A 22,671-nucleotide genomic window follows, 5' to 3' on the forward strand; every position below is an offset into this window, starting at 1 on the left:
GCCCAACAGTTGTTCTAGAGCAGGAGATAAATTGAAGGGTGTATATGGATATATGTGTCGATGCTTGTGTGTGTGAGTGAGAGAGAAGAAGAGACAGAGAGGGAGAGAGAAAGAGAGAGAATATGCATGTGGGGTTGAGGGGAGTCATTTGACAGGGTTGTAGGAGATGGAAACAATGCCTGTTGCCTTAGTAGGCTTAGGTTTTCTTTGAATGTCTTAGGGATTTCTCGTCATTCAACATTGAACAAATTAATAGCATCAGTAAAGAAATTTGTCAGACATGGTGGTTATATCAGGACTTATCCAGGAAAATAGTAATAAACTCTAGGAAAATAAGTAAGGATAAGTTCAAGAAACATAACTGAAACTGCTGCATTGGTATAAATTGAATAATAAAATATATCTAGTCATATTTTGCCATAAATAGAGGTTTGGAAATTTGTCATTCACCTTATTTAAAATTCAGAAATATTAAAGGTACAGCGTTCTCTCATTACAAAAATAATAGAATTCCAGCTATTACTGAGTTAGGGTCATTTAAATGGCTATAGCATGCATTATATCAGTAAGTGGGACACCTGTATGAAATGTTCACCTGCTGATCTCCTACCCCCACTCCATGCACATTTCAGCGTACCACACTTAATCATTTTAAGATTTCTTCTAATGAAGCCTTATCTAGATTAACATTTTAAGCACAAATACTTTCAGGCATTAAAACTCTCACACTAAATGAAATTGCATTGTCTTGTTTACCCTTGTTGATTAATATGCAATCTGTTAACTGTTAGAAGAGTCCAATTGTGGCAGTAGAAGATTAGTAATTCAGTGATGTTCATGGATATAATCATCATTTCTCCTGAAGGCTCTGAATTAGAATATCACTTACACACTATCTGTAGGCAGAGAAAGGATATAATATTTTTAGACATGTGTACCCACTATTTTGCTTGAATTATTCAGTTTAGGGTCACTGCAGCAATACAAATGCTTCTGGGGGCAAGATGCTATTTTGATGCATGCATATCCTTCTTAAATAGTGTGAATGTCTATTAAAAGAAACACAGCAACCAACAAATAGTGCAGTAATAATCCAGTATCTTAATTTTCGCTTTCAGAACATTATTGATTTGTTAATCAAGCTTTGGAAGAGGAATATTGCTTATCTTTTTTTGAGATAATAGATTTTATATATAAAAAATCTTTACAATCTTGTTTAACTTGTTCTCAGCCAGTAGAAAACTGAACTTTTTCCCTCTGAAGAATGTAGGAGTAAATTTGGAAAAGTTCTATTTCTTTTTGGAGGATTTTTTTTTTTAATATTTTGTGTTTCCTTTGACGTTATGTCGAAACATATCAATCTGTTTGGCATTCATCTGACCTAAGTGATTTATTTCATTAGGCTAGAAATCGTTAATTACATAGGTGTCAAGGGGGGAACTTACATTTCAGAGGGATAAATTAGTGAAAAAGTGTGGAGGAATGGGCTGCAGCTAAATTCTTTAGCATATTGGGCATCTGTAGGAGGCCTCCATTCTAAAAGAGACATCAGAGCTCTTCTTCTTGTCCTATTGTTGGTAGCTGAGTGTATCCCTACAATTTGAAATTATGATGGAAGAGGGTGTTTTGTGTTTTAGGGAAACTGCCCTGTAAACACTCATAGATTGGTCTCTCTCTGTGTTGCAGTCCCTGTGTCATGAAATCAAGCAACGACGTCGAGGAGTTGCCTCCATTCTGCGACTATGCCAGCATCTTTTGGATGACCGGGAGACTTGCAATCTGAATGCAGACCACCAGCCCATGCAGCTGATCATTGTAAATCTTGAAAGAAGGTGGGAAGCCATAGTCATGCAAGCCGTCCAGTGGCAAACACGTCTACAAAAGAAGATGGGAACAGAACCTGTGAGTGATTTTTTTTTTTAAGTGTAATGGTCTCTCATTTTCCAAGACAAAAAAATAATTATTTCAGGCTTGGAAACTGTTCATCTTATACATGGTTTTACTAACTAACCTAAAGTGGTTTTGCCATCTTACAAGTGGTTTTAAGTAACTAAACCTAGTACTTTTACTACTAACTAGCTGTCCACTAAATGAAACTCCATTTGTCATAACACAGACATTTATTTGCCTTTAGTGTATCTCATTGCCTTTTTGAAAAAAAATCACGTGGGGATTTTGCTTAACCTTACCAACCTAAGCCATTAATTCTTTTAATCATTCCTTCACCAACAATATTAATCATACAATAACCGATAAACATTTGTCTAGAAAATAGCATAGTACTACCAGAACATATGGAGCAATGTTTATGCTCTGCAGATAATACAATGAAATCAATTATCTAGTTTACCTTTCCCTTACATGACAGGAGTTAACATCATCTATTTGTACACTAATCTCCCACTGTTCCTGCTTAGAGCATCTTCTGATAGTTACATTGCTGAGAATTGGCAGGTTTCCTCTTGGAGTTTCAATGCAGTGCTCAAGGTGGGGAGCAGAGATTCCTTTTAAGGATTTTCCAAATTGAATAGAGATTTAAGCTGTTGCTAGATGAAGGAAATAGATATAATTAGAAGTTGTTTTATTGTAATATACGATGCATATTTGTCCAGAGAGCCTTCATATCCTTAAGGGAAAGAATTTATCAATAAAATAATTGCATTCTCCAAATGACCTTGAGGTCAGTGTCTATTAGTTGAAGGCCCAACTCCCATGTTTGACTTACATAAATGGAATACATACATACATAGAATGGAAAGTTTTTCTTATATGTTTATATTTTTCAATTCTATAACTTTGAAAGTTCAGGATCCTTGAAAAATCAAATGTAAAAATCATGCCACTGAAAAATTCTTTCCTCCTATAAATTCCAATTTTAACAAAGCTTTAATATTTGCTATCTGACGTGTTTGGCATTGGGGACTGGGAACAGAAGGGACAATGAATCAGTAAGCCATCTAATTCTTTTTGCATCTGTAGATATATGGAGTCTAGGGGGTGATTTTATCCTCAGTAGTTTTGTTTAATTGTTTTAAGCTGAAGTTGTTAAATTTCTTAAGACTTCCAAGTTATTACTAGCAATCAGAGTCGACATAATTAGATGTCTTTTCTTGAAATGACCTGTTTGTTGTAAAGCTATTTAGCTGGCATCTTTTTTGTTTGTTTTGAGAGTGTTTGGAAGGTCAGAAGAGATTATTATTACTTTCTATACTTTTAAGCTTGTATCTGTGGTAGTGGCCATAAGATGTATGCGGAAATCAACTGCAGCAGGCAAAGTTCTGAAATTTTGGAAGCATTCAGACTGCTTTGGAGGACACAACGTCGCGTTTGAGGACTTATTTGAAATCATATGATCGCGGTGCTAGAGTAGTTCTCTGCAGACTAGATTATACACATTTATAGTGTCCTGCTGGGATTATAGCCATTTTTATCCTTTTTCTTTTTTTTTAAGAGATAGGTTCTTGCTCTGTCTCTCAGGCTGGAGTGCAGTGGCCTGATCATAGCTCACTGCAGCTTCAAACTCCTGGGCTCAGGTGATCCCCACACCTCAACCTCCCAAGTAGCTAGGACTACAGGCATGTGCCACCATGCCTGCCTAATTTTTATTTTACTTCTTATAGAGACATGGTCCCACTATGTTGCCCAGGTTGGCCTCAAATTCTTGACAATCCTTACACCTTGGCCTCCTGACATGCTGGGGTTGCAGGTGTAAGCCACTGTACTCAGTCTTTTATCCTGCTTCTATGGTAAAGGCAAGCTTTAGCTTTGAGGAAACCCTGGCTGCTTCTTAGAGGTTCAAACTACTATATACAAGTAGATACAAATTACAAACAGAGAAAGGTGTTTCCTTTTGTTTATGCTGGCTACAGAATGTGTAGACTGGAAAAATGAAGGTAGCAAATAAGGTCCTCTATGCTGAAGAAAGTTGAAAATCACTGTCAGAGAAGGAATGGAAAAGAGTGAATGAATGCAACAATATTGTGAGCACAGGGTACATCATTCAGTGGGAGATATTTCCCTACTTCTTTTTTTTTTTTTGAGATGAAATCTTGCCCTATCGCCCAGGATGGAGTGCTGTGGCGTGATCTCGGCTCACTGAAACCTCCCACTCTCAGGTTCAAGCAATTCTCCTGCCTTAGCCTCCTGAGTAGCTGAAATTACAGACACCCACCACCACGCCCAGCTAGTTTTTGCATTTTTGGTAGAGACAGAGTTTCACCATGTTGGCCAGACTGATCTTGAACTCCTGACCTCAGGTGATCCACCCACTTTGGCTTCCCAAATGCTGGGATTACAGGTGTGAGCCACCATGCCTGGCCTCTCTGCTTCTTATCATTGGTTGAGTGAAGAGTCCAAGTTGCTTTAAAGTCACGAATGTGGGGGATTGCCTTTGCAGAGAATCAGAATCCCCTAAGCTGGCTGTACAGTTATTGTATGTCCCCATTCCCATTTCATCCTTGCTTGTACATAGAGACTTTCACTTCTTGATATGGTTTGTCTGTGTCTGCAACCAAATCTCACCTTGAATTGTAGCTCCCATAACTCCCCCATGTTATAGGAGGGACCCAATGGGAGATAATTGAATCATGGGGGCAGTTTCCCCCATACTGTTCTCATGGTAGTGAATAAGTCTCACTAGATCTGATGGTTTTATAAGGGGAAACCCCTTTCACTTGGTTCTCATTCTCTCTTGTCTGCTGCCACGTGAGATGTGCCTTTTGCCTTCCACAATGATTGTCAGGCCTTCCCAGCCACATGGAACTGTGAGTTCATTAAATGTCTTTTTCTTTATAAATTACCAAGTCTTGGGTACTTGGGTATGTCTTCATCAGCAGTATGAAAATAGAATAATGAACTACTATTCCCCCAGGGCCTGAAATACTTGTACATAGTAGGTCTACAAACAAGTATTTGCTGAATGAATGAGTACATGTGTTCATTTAATAAATTTTGTTTCATTCTGGCATTTGATTTGGAGTTACTATTGATTTGGAGTATCTATATTCTAAATTTTTACATTTTCACAAAGTAGTTGAGTGTTATGTTTCTATAAGAACACCAAGAAGATGATCTTTAACCTTTCTTGTTTAGTAAGGCCTCCCCAGACTCCCAGACCCATCTCGTAAACTCAAGGAAACTGCCAGTCTCTAAGTGGATTCTAAAGAGGAAAGGGCTACGCAGGCAGGAAAGTGCTCCGGAGATATACAGAGGGGTGCTCTCAAGTACTCAGCAGAAGCAACCACCTGAAAAGATTAGAGGGAACAGTCCCTGGAGCCTGCACAGAGCCAGAAATAGTTCTGTTTTCCCTCACACATAGTAGAAACCCTCATCATTCACAAGGTATGTGATAAGGTACCAAGAAAGGTTTTTGCCTTAGTAATGGGGTAAACTTAGACTAAATGCTGCTCTGGTCTTACCCAAAAAACTTAAAAGCAAGTCCTGAAAGGGTCAAACTGTTTCAAAGTAATTTAACTATACTCCCAGGACAAAGCTCAAGAATATTTATAGGAATAAAATTACCCAGCATAAAATGAGATAAAATTTATAAAAATTATAGTGTCTGACATCCAACCAAAACCTACCCAGAATGGAAAGAAGCAGGAAAAGTCAGATGATGAGGAGAAAAATATTAATCAATATAAACTGATCCTGGAATGTCGCAGAGCATAGAATTAGTAGACAAAGACATCAAAGTTATTATACTCACATTCCATATATTCAAGCAACTAGAAAAAATATTGATCATATTAAGTAGAGACATTAAAGATATCTATCTGAAATCACATTATAAAGAGGAAAACTATCATTACTGAGATGAAAAATACACTGGATGAGATTAACAGGCAATTAGACATCACAGAAGAAATAATTTGTAAACCTGAAAACATAGCAATAAAAAATTGTTCAAAATGAAGCAGAAAGAAAAAAATACAAAATAAAAACAGAGCATCAGTGAGCTCTGAGGTATTTTTAGGCAGCCTAATTGAATATTAGAATTAGAATCCGATAATAAAAGGAAGGTGAAAGCTGAGTGCTGTTGCTCACGTATGTAATTTCAACACTTTGGGAAACTGAAGTGGAGAATGGCTTGAGGCCCAGAGTTCAAGGCCAACCTGGGAAACATAGCAAGACCCCGTTTCTACAAACAATACAAAAATTAGCCAGGCATGATGACACAGGCTTGCAGTCCCAGCTACTTGGGAGGCTGAGGCAGTAGGAACACTTGAGCCTCAGAGGCTGTGGCTGCAGTGAGCTTTGTTTGTGCCACTGCACTCCAGCCTGGATAACAGAGTCAGACCCTGTCTCAGAAAAATAAAAATAAAGATATTGGAATAAAATAACCTAGAATTATATATACAGAGAAAATATCATTCAAAAAGGACGACAAAATAGTTTTCATTCATTAAAATCTGAAAATATTCATCACTCATAGATCTGTACTACAAAAAATGTTAAAGGGAGTCCTTCAGCCAAAGAGAAAATAACATCGATGGAAACCTGTATATAAACAAGGGAATGAAGAATGCTGAAAACAGTAGCTATGGGTTACTGTGAAATTTTTTTGTATTATTTAAATCTCTTTAAGCAGTAATAGGCTGCTTAAATCAAGATAATAACAGTTTATTGTGGATTTATAACATACGTAGAGGTCAAATGTGTGACAACAATATCGCAAAGGCCAGGAAGCAAGAAATGGAACTATGTGGTTTTTAGTCTATGTGAGGTAGTATAATATCATTTAAAGATTTTTTTTGAAAAGAAAATTAAAGAAAAAAATAGACATGAGATAAGATAAAATATACTATATGCTTTTGAGTTTTTGTTTGTTTTAGATCCAGGGTCTTGCTCTGTTGCTCAGGGCGCAATGCAGTGGCATGATCATGGCTCACTGCAGCCTTGATCTCTTGGGCTCAAGCAGTTCTCCTGCTTCAGTCTCCAAGTAGCTGGGAGTGCAGAAGCATGCCAGTACACCCAGCTAATTTTTTTTTTTTTAGAGATAGCATCATGCTGTGTTGCCCAGGCTAGTCTCAAACTCCTGGCCTCAAGCAGTCCTCCCACCTTGGCTTCCCAAAGCATTGGTATTACAGGCATGAGCCACCATCCCTAGGCTATAACTCTTTAAAAACATAACAAAAAGCTATAATTACTAGGCCAACAGAGGAAATGAATAGAATCAATTAAAACAAAACAGTAAAAGAAAACGGGAATAAAAACCAGATCCAATAAATAGAAGAATAGCAAGATGGAAGATTTAGAACAGCTGCATAAATAATCCTGTTAAACGGGCTTGGACTGAAAGTCTCAATTAAAAGGCAACAATTATCAGATTGAGTTTATAAAGCTCCTCTGAGAAACCGAACTTAGGCTAGATATGGTGGCTCACACCTGTAATTTCAGCACTTTGGGAGGCTGAGGCGGGAGGATCAGTTGAGCCCAGGAGTTTGAGACCAGCATGGGCAACATGGTGAAACCCCATCATTACAGAAAAAAAAAAAATAGCTGGGCATTGTGGCAGTGTGCCTGTGGTCTCAGCTATCAACTACTCAGGAGGCTGAGGTAGGAGGATCACTTGAGTCCAGGAGGTTGAGGCTGCAGTTGAACAGCATTTGTGCTCCTATACTGCAGCCTAGGCAACAGAGTGAGACTCTGTCTCAGGACCAAAAAAAAAAAAAAAAGGGAGACTCACTTTAAACATAAAGATATAATAAAGCAAAGAGATGGAAAAATGTATATTAAGCTAACACAAAGAGAGAGTGGCTATATTAATAGTAAACAATGTAGATTTCAGAGCAAAGAATATTACATGTTACAAAGGACATTCTTAATGATAAAGATGCCAAATAATAAAGCGGACATGACATTATTGAATGTTTATGCTCTAAAACAGAGCTTAAAAATACATAAAGCAAAAATTGATATAACTGTGAGGAGACAAAAAAAAAACAGACCATTTTGGGCAGAGATGTTTTCTCAATAGTTGACAGACCAGAAAAATCAGTAAAAATATAAAAGACTTTGATACTACAAAGAAATTTAATTGGCACTTAAAAACACTCTATCCAAGGCTTTTATCAAAAAGACAATGAATAACAATTGTTGATGAGGGTGTAGAAAAAAGGGAACCCTTATACATTGTTGGTGGGAATGTAGATTGGTATAGCCTCAGTGGGAAACAGTATGGAGGTTCCTAAAGAAAGTGAAAATAGAACTACCATATGACCCAGAAATCTCTCTTGTGAGTCTATAACGCAAAGGAAATGAAATCCCTACCTCATAAGGATGTCTTTACTCACATGTTCATTGCATCATTATTTATCATAGCTAAGATATGGGAACAACTGAAGTGTCTATTAGATGAATGAAAAAAGAAATCAAAATACACATATATATATATGTGTGTGTGTGTGTATAGATCTATATAGATCTATATCTATATATAGATCTATATATATATAGATCTACATCTATATCTATCTATATCTATAGATCTATATACACACACATATACATATGTGTATATAGATATATATACACATACATGCATATAAACATACGTACACACAATGTAATATTTGGCCTAAAATTAAAAAAAGGAGATCCTGCTATTTGTGACAACATGGATAAACCTGAAGGATATTATACTAAGTGAAACAAACCAGACCCAGAAAGAAAAGTATTACATGATCTCACTTATATATGGAATCTAAAAAGAAAAAAAAGAAGAAGAAACAGAGAATCTGAAGGTACCAGAAATCAGGTACAAGGGAAATGGGAAGATGTAGGTCAAAAGGTACGAAGTTACAGTTATGGTAGGATTAAAAGATCTAGAGATCTAATGTACAATGTGAGATAATGGATATGTAAATTTGCTTAACTATAGAAATCACTACATATATCAAATCATCATGTTGTACACAATATGTACATTTAAAAATCAGTCATGCCATCCAACAGCAGCAGAATATGCATTCAAGTTCACACATAACATCTACTAAAACTCTCTTCTGAGTCACAGAACAAGTCTTAAATTTAAAAGAATTCAGCCAGGTGCAGTGGCTTATGCGTGTAAGCCCAGCACTTTGGGAGGCTGAAGCAGAAGGATGGCTTGAACCTGAGACTAGCCTGGGTAATGTAGTGAGACTCTATTATCTATTTTTTTTAAAAAATTAAAAGAATTCATATTACCCAAAGTGTGTTATTTGAGTATAATAGAATTGTTCAGACATAAATAATAGCAATATATTTGGAAAATCCTTAAATACATGGAAGCTGAATAACACACTTTTATGCAACTCATGGACCAAAGAAGAAATGTAAAGGGAAATTAGACAGTATTTTTAACTGAATAGTAATAGTAATTAAATATTAAAATCTGTAGGATGCCACTGAAACAATGATCTTAGTTTTTAACCTTATGAAACTAGAAAAAGAAGACCAAATTAAACCCAAAGTAAACAAGAGAAAGAAAATAATAAAATTAGAGCAGAAATCAGGGAAATAGAAGACAGAAAAAAATCAATGAAATGAAAAGCTGGGGTTATTTTTGAGAAGATTAATGAAATTGATAAACCTCTAGCCAGACTGATTAGGGAAAACAGAAGAAATAAATGATCAGTATCAGGAATAAAATATAGACATCACTACAGCTTCTACTAATATTAAAAGAAGAATATGAAGATAATTTTATGAATAATCTTTTATCTACTAAATAGATTGAGTCATTAGTTTAAAACCTCCCCAGAAAGAAAATTTCAGGACTGGTTGGCTTTATAGGTGAATTCTACCAAACATTTACAAAATAAATAATACTAATTTTGTGCAAAGTTTTTCAGAAGCTAAAAAGGAAAGAATATTTTTCATTCCCATTCTTTGGGCAAGCATTACCCAGATGTCAAAAAGGCAATACAAGAAAACTGCTGGTTAATATCCCTTATGAATGCCAATAAAAAGATTCTTAACAAAATTTTATCAAATCAAATAAAAATATATAAAATAGAAACTACATCATGATCATGTGAGGTTTATCCTAGAAATACATAATAGTTTAATACTTGAAAAAAGTCTATGATTCACTATATTTCCACACAAAGAGAGGAAAATCATTTGATTATCTCAATGCTGGAAAAGCATTTGCCAAAATCCAATATCCTTCCTGATAAAAACTCTCAGAAACCAAAGGAAAAAATGGCTGGGCACAGTGGCTCACACATGTAATCCCAACACTTTAGGAGGCCCAGGTGGGTGGATCACTTGAGGCCATGAGTTCAAGACTAGCCTGGCAAACATGGTGAAACCCCATCTCCACTAAAAATACAAAAAAAATTAACTGGGCTTGGTGGTGTTCGCCTGTAATCCCAGCTACTCGAAAGGCTGACGCAGGAGAATTGCTTCAACCTGAGAAGCAGAGATTGCAGCGAGCTGAGATGGTGTCACTGCATTCTAGCCCAGGTGATAGCACATGACTCTTTCTCAAAAAAAAAAAAAAAAAAAAAAAAAGGGAAAGAAAGAAGAAAGAAGGAGAGAAAGGGGAAAATAATACCTAAGGAAAAAAATAAGAACTTCCTTAACTTAATAAAGGGGATCCACAGCTAATCAACAGTTAACATTATACTTAATGGTAAAAAACAGAATGCTTCTCTTCTAAGATCAGGAATAAGGCAAAGATGTACACTTTCGCTGTTTCTATTTGAAATTGTATTGGAAGTTTTAGCCAGATCAATAAAGCAAGAAAAAAGAATTAAAGACATGCTATTTGGCAATTAAGAAGCAAAATTATTTTTACTCAGAGATTCCATGACCATCTATGTAGAAACTGCTACAGAATCTACCAAAAGATACTAGAATGAATAAGGGAATTTAGGATACAAGATCAATATATAAATGTTAATTATGTTCCAGATACTACTGATAAATAATCAGAACTTTAAATTTATAAAACTTTGAATTTATAATATTAATAGTAGTGCATGAAATGCTTAGGGATGTATCTAACAAAAGATATGGAAATACTGTATGCACACAACTACAAAATATTACTGAAATTATTAACAAATAATAACTAGATTAATAATGGACAATACTGTGTTCATGGATCAGAGGACACAATATTAAGATATCAAATCTCCCCAAATTTATCTATAAAATTAATGTAATCCCAATGAAAATCTCAGTGATTTTCTTTTTTGATAAAAATTTGTAAACTGATTCCAAAATTCATTTGGAAATGCAAAGGACATAGAATACCCAAAGCAATTTTTGAGAAAGATGCATTAAATTGGAAGTTTTATACCTCCTGATGTCAAGAGTTACAATAAAGCCACAGTAGTCAAGAAAGTACGGCATTGCTGTCAAGTTCAACAAATACATCAATGGAGCAGAATAAATATTTTAGAAATAGAGTGACACATAAATGGTCAGTAGATTTTTAACAGAAGTACAAAGGCAATTCAATGGAGAAAGGATAGTCTTTCAAAAAATGATCCTGGAACAATTGAATATTCATATGAACAGACATAGATTGATCTATATAATATACCATATAAAAATGAAGCAAAATATATCATTGACCTAAATGTAAAATGTAGAAAATTTTAGAAAACAAATTAATCATAGGGTAAAATCTTTGTAATCACTGGAGCAATTACAAAGGGAAATGAGAAATCTTTTGAAAGTAATAGATATATTCATGATCTTGTTTGTAGTGATCATTTTGGATGTGTATTCTTATATAAAACATAAAATTTTACATTGTAATATGTATAATTTACTTTATTCAAATTATGCCTCAATAAAACTGTTTTAAAAAACACATATTAGAATTTTAATTACAAAGGAGTTGATAGATTACCCTGAAGTCTGGTAGTGAGTACCCTTCTGTTGGATTAAGTAAATGAAAATGGGTATTCCTTTTCTGAAGAACCAAACAATACTAATAACAGTTAATACATAGCAATTGATATAGATCAGGCACTGTTTTAAGTAGTTTACATGTTAAGTCCTTTAAGAGTCTTAATAACCATATAATATACATGCCATTATCCTCTATTTTACAGAAGAAAAAAAAACTGAAACAAAGAAAATTTCAGCAACTTGTCCAAAGTTACCACCTGGTTTGTAACAGATCTGAGATTTGAAACTGGGAGTTCTGGCTTCAGAGTCAGTGTCCTGAATCAACATCCTAAACTGCCTCTGTAACACAAAGCTTTCTTTAATGAGAAGAATGGTACATATGTAGCCACCTTTAAATCAAGTAAATGAACAAGACTTATAAATACAAATTAAGTGACTTAGATTTGGAAATTAGGTGATTCTAATTTTCTTATCACATGTGACATAGAGAAATTTTAATTGTCAAAAATTATATCTAAATGGGCTTTGAAAAGCAATAATTTCTGATGAGAACTTTAAGAAAAAGGAATAAGAAAGCACTTTCCCTTTTAAAGTGCTGGAGAAAATAGAGAAGAGAATTTGGGCTGCTGTGTGAATTGGTTGACCACTGATAGTTCACTGACACTTATTTAAGCATTTCCTGTAAGTACATGGAACTTCTATTAAATTCACACGTGCTTCACAGAAACTCATGACATTTATGGAATTTGTAGTAAGAAGGACAGTTTTCCAGCAGTGATTTGTATATACAACAAATCAAATCTCTCTTCTCAAATGCCATCTTAACAAACCTCTCTACGGAACAGGTTCAGTCTAGTATACACAATTTCCTTAGAGGAATCTGCAAAATTGCTAACACAAGAGCGTGTTATACGTTGTGAGGAGACATCTTTCTCAGTTTTTAATTTTTTTCCATATTAGTTTTATCTGTCTAATTTACTTGTAAAGATCCCTCTAAAAAGCCATGTGGCATATCTTAAGTGTCAGTCACCAATAGAGTGGGGCTGTTGTGTTACTTGCTGACAGCATTGAACATGTACTGTTTCTCAGTTGCTGTGTTACCATTTTTAATACATTGTGCTATTTAATCTTCACAACAACTGATGAAAAAACTAAATTTTTGATAGATTAAATAAATTACACCAGGTTATGCAGCCAGTAGGTGGAGAAAGGTGTGGACGCAGGCATATCTGACTTTAAGACTTAAAGTTCTTTTAGCTCTTAAAGGGTTTATTGATAACAATTTCTTGCCTTTCTTCCCCCTAAGACTACTTTGATTGGTTAGCAAAGCTTGTGTTAATGATTTATATTGTTATTCTTTTTATTGGAGACTGCCTGGCATTGCTTTTTGAATTGAATACAAGAAGAATTATATAAATAATTGATAGCACAGTAATTTTTGTTAATATACTATTTTCTATTCATTAATCAGTTCTAAGGTCTTTTGCGTGACATGTTAAAGATCTGAGGACTCAAGTTAGACTGGATTGAGTTAGAGAATGCCATTTGGAAATAAAGCCAGTGCTTCCCTCTATTCTTGTTCATTGGCTCTTTTTTTCTATTGCATGTCCTTCCAATGAAAATTGGCTCTTATATAAAGAGTTGGATTCATCAGAAGAAATACATGAATAGAATTAACTATTGGTATTCTTTGGAAAAATTTCAAACCAAACAATGAGAAATAACTGAATAAAAAAAGTAAATCTTGAGAGGGAAAACATTTCTTTTGAATAATTGAAATTCAAAAAATTAAATTTTGAATTGGGAAAGTTTGAATAATTGAATAAGAAGTTACAGTTTAGATTTTTAAATTTATGTATTTTTATGAATGAAATGCTTTGTATAAGGTCATCACATATGATCATTCAATGTTTTTTACTTTTAAAATATTACCAAAAGTAATAGAATGAGTTCTATGTAAAACTCTCTTGAGTTTCCTGTTGGCAGTTTTCTTGAATCCAAAGACAAAAATGAAGGGAACAATGATCTGATAGTTAATATGTGTATGAAGCTTAGTTGGGAGAGTACTTGCAAAGTGTTGTAAATATAAGGCTTTTTGAGTGTTGGTTGGAAATAGTCTGGGATTTTGCCGTAAATATCCTTGCTCTGCCAGTCTTTGAAAGATCTTTGTACAGTACAACTTCTTTCTGTCCCAACTTTCCCAGCTCAGATTCTTACGTCATCTGTACCATATAAACAAATGCTGTACTTATTTGGAGACAGTCAAACCAAGAGATAAATTAATAAGTAAGAGGACACAAATTTCTCTTTAATTGTCAGAAATATGAGAGGGTGATTTTTTTTTAAAGTTGGTGAAGACGCAGGTATCATTCTCAGAAAATGAAAATGGTTTGACAAAGTGTCGCATTACATTTATTGATGATGTCCCCAAGTAATGTCCAATTCACATCTAGATTTTTTAGGAAAATGTTCTGGGGTCATTCCTAACAACTGAGGACACCACTGGCATTGAATGGGTGCATCTGGGGAGACAGTAACAATGCATGAAACAACCCTGTATGCAGACAGATTTTTCCACAAATGCCAGCAGTGTCCGCATTGGGAAACACTTTGTTCTGTAACCATTTCGGTGCACTCTTACTTTGACGTTCATGCTGAGGACAGATCTCTGGTAATATCTGTAAAGTACTCAGTACAACTCTACTTAGCCCTTTTTGGGACCCAGACCTTTATTTTAAGAGCAAGAAAAATTTGCCTTTCCTATCTGTTTCCTTACCTGTCTATCATATAAGGCCTTTGAATAGTCCTATCACTGTTTTCGTAGTTCAGACGAGTAGTTATCAGTAGCAAGTAAATTATTCTTGCTTTTCAAACAAATGTTTTAAACAGAAACAATATGAATTCCTTTGAAATCTTTTTATTTCAATGCATGTGCTTTGGAATCCTTTGTTACTTTAGGGTTTTAAGTTTTTATTCTTTGCACAAATGTATTTTTTGATTTTCTCTGGCACTCCAGAACTCCAGCATCGAAAACAGAATGTTGTGTCCAGAGAAATCTTAACACATTTATTGGCCCCAGAAGTACATAACACATCTAGTCACATAATTGAAAATAATAAGGCCACGGTAAATGGGATGGCCCCAGGGTAAAACACCCAAAGGATTCAATTGGTGTCACTTCGCATCAATGTCTATGCATCATGGTAATTGAGGTAACATAACCAATTACCACATTTTAATTAGAGTTCTAAGAACTCGAGAAAATTTGCAATGATGAGACAGCTCACTTTACAAAAGAAAAGAAAGAAACAGTGAAAGTAAGGGGGGAAACCCCACACTTTTTCTGCCTTTCAATCTTATTATTTGGTGATGCATATATTAAGATAAATAGCATTCTTATCCTAATCTGACTAATGATTTCAGAAATATATGACCAAAGAAATTCTCTAGATTGTGACCTTGGCTTATAATTTCATTTCCTATCTAGTTGTACCTCACAGTTGTAACTTGAGGATTCATTCTAAGTTTTTATGTCAGTGTCTGAACACAGTGACACATTATTAAATACGTATTTATCTGGCTTTGGTTGCTGAACAAAAATAGATCTAGATTTCACCTCCTCAAAAAAATTAAAAGCAAAAAGAATTACTACATTTAGAAAATAATTTTGACTTGTGGCAATTATTTTTATAAGGCTAGAGTTTAAGTGAAAAACCTCCTGTAAAATGTTAGTGCTGCTACATAATCAAGTAATTATGTAATTACTTGTACTTAATTACTTACAAGAGAGATCGATGTTAAAAAAAAACCTTTATACATGTCAAAAACAGCCCTCTTCTTTAGAGTATTTCTAGGTAAGCTTCCAATACCAAAAAGCTCTTTTAAAGTAATCTCCAATAAATTTACTTTTCTTTCATAAAGCCCTTACCATTTTTTCCAAATATGTGCAAGTATATTACATAGAGATCTACATGCCCTCCCTCCTGTTTCCACTTATTATAGCCAAAAACAAACCTGTAGTCCCAAATCACTGGGAGGCTGAAATAGGAGGATTGCTTAAGCCCAGGAGTTCAAGGATACAGTGAGCTGTGAATGGAATGCACCACTTCATTCTAGCCTGGGCAACAGAGTGAGATCCCATCTCAAAAAAAAAAAGGAGGGAGGGAAGAAATAATTTTTAAATTACACATGAAGGGCTTGATATTAAATATAAGAATATAAGACATGTATCCTTAATGTGGCACAGTAGATTTTCAAGAAAGCTGGGAATTTTTTTGAGTATTATAATAGAATATAGTGATTAAGAGCTAGGGTTAGACTCTCGCACTTAGTAGCTGTGTGATCATGGCAAATTACTTAACTTTTTTGTGCCTCAGTTTCTTTATCTGTAAGACAGAGATAATAATAAACCATAAAACCCCGACAAAGGGGGTTCTAGATGGCCAATTAGAAGCAGCCATGATCTGTGGCCTGTGAAACTCACGAAGAGGAATGAAAAGAGACAAGGGAATTCAGCACCTTCAACTGATATATCCAGGTTCTCACATTGGGAATAACTAAGCAAACAACCTACACAGAATGAAGAAAAGCAGGGAGCGGGAGCAGCAGCCTACCTGGGAGTGGCACAGAGCCAAAGGAACCCCCACCCCCAGCCAAGGGAAGCAGTGAGTGATTGTGCAACCTCACCCAGGAAACCATGCTTCTCCCATGGATCTTTGCCACCTGAGGATCAGGAGATCCCCTTGTGAGCCCACATCACCAGGGCTTTGGATCCAAGACACAGAGCTGTGTGGAGTCTCAGCAGAGCAGCCACTCAGGCACGTACAGAGACCTAGGAGTTTTATATATTCTGGCGTTGGCATCTCTGGCAAGGCAGGCAGGCAATCCATCCATCCATATCCCTAGGAAGAGTGCTGAATCCAGGGAGCTAAGCAGCGTCATTCCGTGGACCCCACTTCCACGTCACCTCACAAGTTAAGACCCAGTGACTTGGAATTCCAGCTAGCCAACAGCAACAGGCTGGAGTGTGCCTGAGACAGGACCAAGTTCTAGGGGGAGGGGCAGCCACTGTCTATGTGGTTCAGTAGACTCAGCCATTCCAGCCTACAGCCTTTGGAGAATACAAACCATATGAACAAGGAAGGTTCCCCCAGCTGCCTTGCCAGATCACAGTCAGACTGCTTCTTTAAGTGGAGCCTCGATCCATTCCTCCTCACTAGGTGAACTCTCCCTGTGGAAGCTTTAGCCACTCCAGTAAGTGTTCTACTGACAGAGCTCTGATCTCTCCCTAGGACAGAGCTCCTGTGGGGAGGGGCAGCCACCATCTCTGCAGTTCAGTCAACTCAGCCCTTCCAGCCTGCCAGCTTTGGAGAATACAACCTGTCTGAATGAGGAAGGGTCTCTCCCAATGCAGCACACCTGTTCTACCAAAGAGCAGCCAGACTGCTTCTTTAAGTGGATCCCTGATCCCATTCTTCCTGACTGGGTGAGACCTCCCAACAGGGGTCTCCAGCCACCTTCTACAGGTGTGTGCAGGCTGGCAACAAGTCCATACCCTGCTGGAACGGAGCTTCCAGAGGAAGGAGCTGGCTGTCGTCTTTGCTGTTTCACAGCCTTCACTGGTGATACCTCCAGGTACGGGAAAAAAACGAGCCAACTAGAGTCTGGAGTGGACCCCCAGCAAACCACAGCTGCCCTATGCTAGAGTGGCCTGACTGTTGAAAGAAAAACAAACAGAAAACAATATCAGCAAAAAAAAAAAAAAAAAAAAAAAAACCCACAAAAACCCTTTTCAAAGTTCAGTATCCTCAAAGATCAAAGGGAGATAAGCCCACAAAGATGAGAAAGAATCAATGCAAAAATAGTAATAACTCAAAAAGCTAGAGTGCCTTTTCTCCAAATAACTGCAGCACCTCTCCAGCAAGGGCACAGAACTGGGCTGAGGCTGAGATGGCTGAATTGACAGAATTAGGCTTCAGGAGGTTCGTAATAATGAATGTTGCAGAACTACAGGAGCGTGTTGTAAGCCAATGCACAGAAGCTAAGAATCATGATAAAACAACACAGGAGCTGAAAGCCGAATAGCCAGTTTAGAGAGGAACATAACTGACCTAATGGAGCTGAAAAACACAACATGATACCTTCACAATGCAATCACAAGTATCAACAGCAGAATAGACCAAGTGGAGGAAAGATCTCAGAGCTTGAAGACTCTCTTTCTGAAATAATACAGGCAGACAAGAATAAAGAAAAAGCATGAAAAGGAATGAACAAAACCTCAAAGAAATATGAGATTATGTAAAGAGCCTGAATCTACAACTGATGGTACCTGAAAGAGACAGGGAGAATGGAACCAAGTTGGAAAACATGCCACAGGATATCATCCAGGAGAACTTCCCCAACCTAGCAAGACAGGCCAAAGTTCAAATTCAAGGAATGCAGAGAACCCCAGTAAGATACTCCACAAGAATATCAACCCCAAGACACATAATCGTCAGATTCTTCAAGGTCAAAATGAAAGAAAAAACATTAAGGGCAGCCAGAGAGAAAGGCCAGGTCACTTACAATGGGAAACCCATCAGACTACCAGTGGATCTCTCAGCAGAAACCCTACAAGCCAGAAGAAATTGGGGGCTAATATTCAGCATTCTTAAAGGAAATAATTTTTTAAATTAATTTATTATATATATATGTATATATATGTTTTGAGATGGAATCTTGCTCTGTCACCAGGCTGGAGCGCAGTGGTGCGATCTTTGCTCACTGCACCCTCTGCCTCCCAGGTTCAAGCGATCTTCCTGCCTCAGCCTTCTGAGTCCCTGGGATTACAGGCACACACTGCCACGCCCAGCTAATTTTTTTGTATTTTAGTTACAGATGGGGTTTCACCATTTTGGTCAGGCTGGTGTCAAATTCCTGATCTTGTGATATGCCCACCTCAGCTTCCCAAACTCCTAGGATTACAGGCGTGAGCCACTGCTCCCAGCCTATTATACTTTAAGTTCTGGGATACATGTGCAGAACATGCAGGTTTGTTACATAGGTATATATGTGCTATGGTGGTTTGCTGTACCCATCAATCTGTCATCTAGGTTTTAAGCCCTGAATCATTAGATATTTGTCCTGATGCTCTCCATCCCCTTGTGCCCCACTCCCTGACAGGCCCCAGTATGTGATGTTCCCCTCCCTGTGTCCATTTGTTCTCATTGTTCAACACTCCCTTATGAGTGAGAACATGTTGTTTTTGGTTTTCTGTTCCTGTGTTGGTCTGCTGAGAATGATGGTTTTCAGCTTCATCCATGTCCCTACAAAGGATATCCTTTTTTGTGGCTGCATAGTATTCCATGGTGTGTATGTGCCACATTTTCTTTATCCAGTCTATCATTGATGGGCATTTGGGTTGGTTCCAAATCTTTGCTATTGTGAATAGTGCTGCAGTAAACATAAGTGTGCTTGTGTCTTTATAGCAGAATGATTTATAATCCTTTGAGTATATACCTAGAAATGGGATTGCTGGGTCACATGGTATTTCTGGTTCTAGATCCATGAGGAATCGCCACACTATCTTCCATAATGGTTGAACTAATTTACACTATTTACACTCCCACAAACAGTGTAAAACCATTCCTATTTCTCTACATCCTGTCTAGCATCTGTTGTTTCCTGACTTTTTAGTGATTGCCATTCTAACTGGTATGAGATGGTATCTCATTGTGGTTTTGATTTACATTTTTCTAATGACAAGTGATGAACTTTTTTTCATATGTTTGTTGGCCACAATAATATCTTCTTTTGAGAAGTGTTTGTTCATATCCATCACCCACTTTTTGATGGGGTTGTTTGTTTTTTTCTTGTAAATTTAAGTTCCTTGTAGACTCCAGATATTAGATCTTTACCAGATTGATAGATAGCAAAAATTTTCTCCCATTCTGTAGATTGCCTGTTCACTCTGATGATAGTTTCTTTTGCTGTGCAGAAGCTCTTAGTTTAATTAGATCCCATTTGTCAATTTTGGCTTTTGCTACAGTTGCTTTTTTTGTTGCCCATACCTATGTCCTGAATGGTATTGCCTCAGTTTTTCTTCTAGGGTTTTTATCGTTTTAGGTTTTATGTTTAAGTCTTTAAATCCATCTTGAGTTAATTTTTGTATAAGGTGTAAAGAAGAGGTCTAGTTTTAGTTTTCTGCATATGGCTAGCCAGTTTTCCCAGCACCATTTATTAACTAGGGAATCATTTCCCCATTGCTTGTTTTTGTCATATTTGTCAAAGATCAGATAGTTGTAGATGTGTGCTGTTATTTCTGAGGTCTCTTTTCTGTTCCATTGGTCTATATATCTGTTTTGGTACCAGTGCCATGCTGTTTTAGGTACTGTAGCCTTGTAGTATAGTTTGAAGTCAGGTAGCACAATACCTCCAGCTTTGTTCTTTTTGCTTAAGGATTGTCTGGGCTCTATAGGCTCTTTTTTGGTTCAATATGAAATTTAAAGTAGTTTTTTCTAGTTCTGTGAAGAAATTCAGTGGCAGCTTGATGAGAATAGCATTGAATCTATAAATTACTTTGGGCAGTATGGCCATTTTCACAGTACTGATTTTTCCTATATATGAGTATGGAGTGTTTTTCCATTTGTTTGTGTCCTCTCTTATTTCCTTGAGCAATGGTTTGTAGTTCTCCTTAAGAGGTCTTTCACGTCCCTTGTAAGTTGTATTCCCAGATATTTTATTTTCTTTGTAGCAGATGTGAATGGGAGTTCTCTCATGATTTGGCTCTCTGTTTGTCTATTTTTGGTATAGGGATCTTTGTGATTTTTGCACGTTGATTTTGTATCCTGAGACTTTGCTTAAGTTGCTTATCAGCTTAAGGAGTTTTGGGGCTGAGACAGTGGGGTTTTCTAAATATACAATCATGCCATCTGCAAACAGAGACAATTTGACTTCCTCTCCTCCTATTAGAATATACTTTATTTCTTTCTCTTGCCTGATTGCCATGGCCAGAACTTCCAATACTATGTTGAATAGGAATCGCGAGAAAAGGCATCTTTGTCTTCTGCCAGTTTTCAAAGGGAATGCTTCCAGCTTTTGTCCATTCAGCATGATATTGGCTATGGATTTGTCATAAATAGCTCTTATTATTTTGAGATATGTTCCATCACTACCTAGTTTATTGAGTGTTTTTAGCATGAAGTGGTATTGAATTTTATCAAAGGCCTTTTGTGCATCTATTGAGATAATCATGTGGTTTAAGAAAAGAATTTTCAACCCAGAATTTCACATCTGGCCAAACTAAGCTTTATAAGCAAAGAAGAAATAAGATTCTTTCAGACCAGCAAATGCTGAGGGAATTCATCACCACCAGGCTTGTCTTGCAAAAGATCTTGAAGGAATCACTAACTATGGAAAGGAAACAATGTTACCAGCCATTACAAAAACACACTGAATTACACAGACCAGTGACACTAGGAAGCAACTACATAAACAAGTCTACAAAATAACCAGCTAGCAGCATGATGACAGGATCAAATTCACACATAACAATACTAACCCTAAATGTAAATTGGCTAAATGCCCCAATTTAAAAGACAGAATGGCAAACTGGATAAAGAACCAAGACTCATCAGTATGCTGTCTTCAAGAAACCCATCTCACATGCAAAAACACATATAGGCTCAAAATAAAGGGATAGAGGAAAATCTATCAAGCAAATGGAAAACAGAAAAAAGCAAGGATTGCAATCCTAGTTTCTGACAAAACAGAGTTTAAGCCAACAAAGATTTGAAAAGAGAAAGAAGGGCATTACATAATGGTAAAGGGTTCAATTCAATTAAAAAATAAAAAGCTATCCTAAATATGTATACTCCCAATACAGAAGCACCCAAATTTATAAAGCAAGATCTTAGAGATCTACAAAAAGACTTAAAAACTCCCACACAATAATAGTAGGAGACTTTAACACCCCACTGACAATACTAGACAGATCATTGAGACAGAAAATTAGCAAAGATATTCAAGACCTGAACTCAGCTCTGGGTCAAGTGGACCTGATAGATATCTACAGAACTTTCCACCCCAGTATAACAGAATATACATTCTTCTCATTGCCACATGGCACTTACTCTGAAATTGAGCACAGGATCAGAGATAAAATACTCCTCAGCAAATGTAGAAGAACTGAAATCACAACAGTCTATCAGACCATAGCACAATCAAATTAAGAAATTCACTCAAAACCACACAACTACATGGAAATTGAACAACATGCTCCTGAATGACTCTTGGGGTAAATAATGAAATTAAGGCAGAAATCAAGAAGTTATTTACTGGCTGGGCACAGTGGCTCACAGCTGTAATCCCAGCACTTTGGGAGGCCAGGGTGGAAGGGTCATTTGAGACCAGGAGTTCAGACCAGCCTGGACAACATGGTGAAAACTCATCTCTACTAAAGATATAAAAATTAGCTGTGCATGGTGGTGCACATCTGTAATCCTCTTTAAGAGGCTGATGCATGAGAATCTCTTGAACCCAGCAGGCAGAGGTTGCAGTGAGCTGAGATTATGTGGCTGCATTCCAGTCTTGGCAAAATAATGAGACTGTATCTTAAACAAACAAACAAAAAATTCTTTGAAACTAATGAGAACAAAGCAACAACATACCAGAATCTCTGGGACACTAAAGCAGTGTTAAGAGGGAGATTTCTAGCACTAAATGCCCAAATCAAAAAGCTAGAAAGATCTCAAGGTAATAACCTAGCATCTCAACTGAAAGAACTAGAGAACCAAGAACAAACAAACCCCAAAGGTAGCAGAAGACAAGAAATGACAAAGATCA

At 36.6% G+C, this 22,671-nt stretch overlaps 1 protein-coding gene across 4 annotated transcripts in view; it reads left to right on the top strand.

The window, feature by feature from the left end:
• The window catches only part of AKAP6 (A-kinase anchoring protein 6), a 538,624-nt gene that overhangs the window by 477,290 nt on the left and 38,663 nt on the right, over positions 1-22,671 (top strand). For all 4 annotated transcript variants that reach the window (XM_012468645.3, XM_012468654.3, XM_012468658.3 and 1 more), the window contains exon 12: positions 1,687-1,902. In XM_012468645.3, coding sequence (XP_012324068.2) covers positions 1,687-1,902 — 216 coding nt within the window. The remainder of the gene's footprint in view (positions 1-1,686; positions 1,903-22,671) is intronic.

Source organism: Aotus nancymaae, unplaced genomic scaffold (genome assembly GCF_030222135.1).
Source record: "Aotus nancymaae isolate 86718 unplaced genomic scaffold, 86718_ANA_hifiasm-v0.15.2.pri h1tg000062l, whole genome shotgun sequence".
In the NCBI taxonomy this organism is placed as follows: domain Eukaryota; kingdom Metazoa; phylum Chordata; class Mammalia; order Primates; family Aotidae; genus Aotus; species Aotus nancymaae.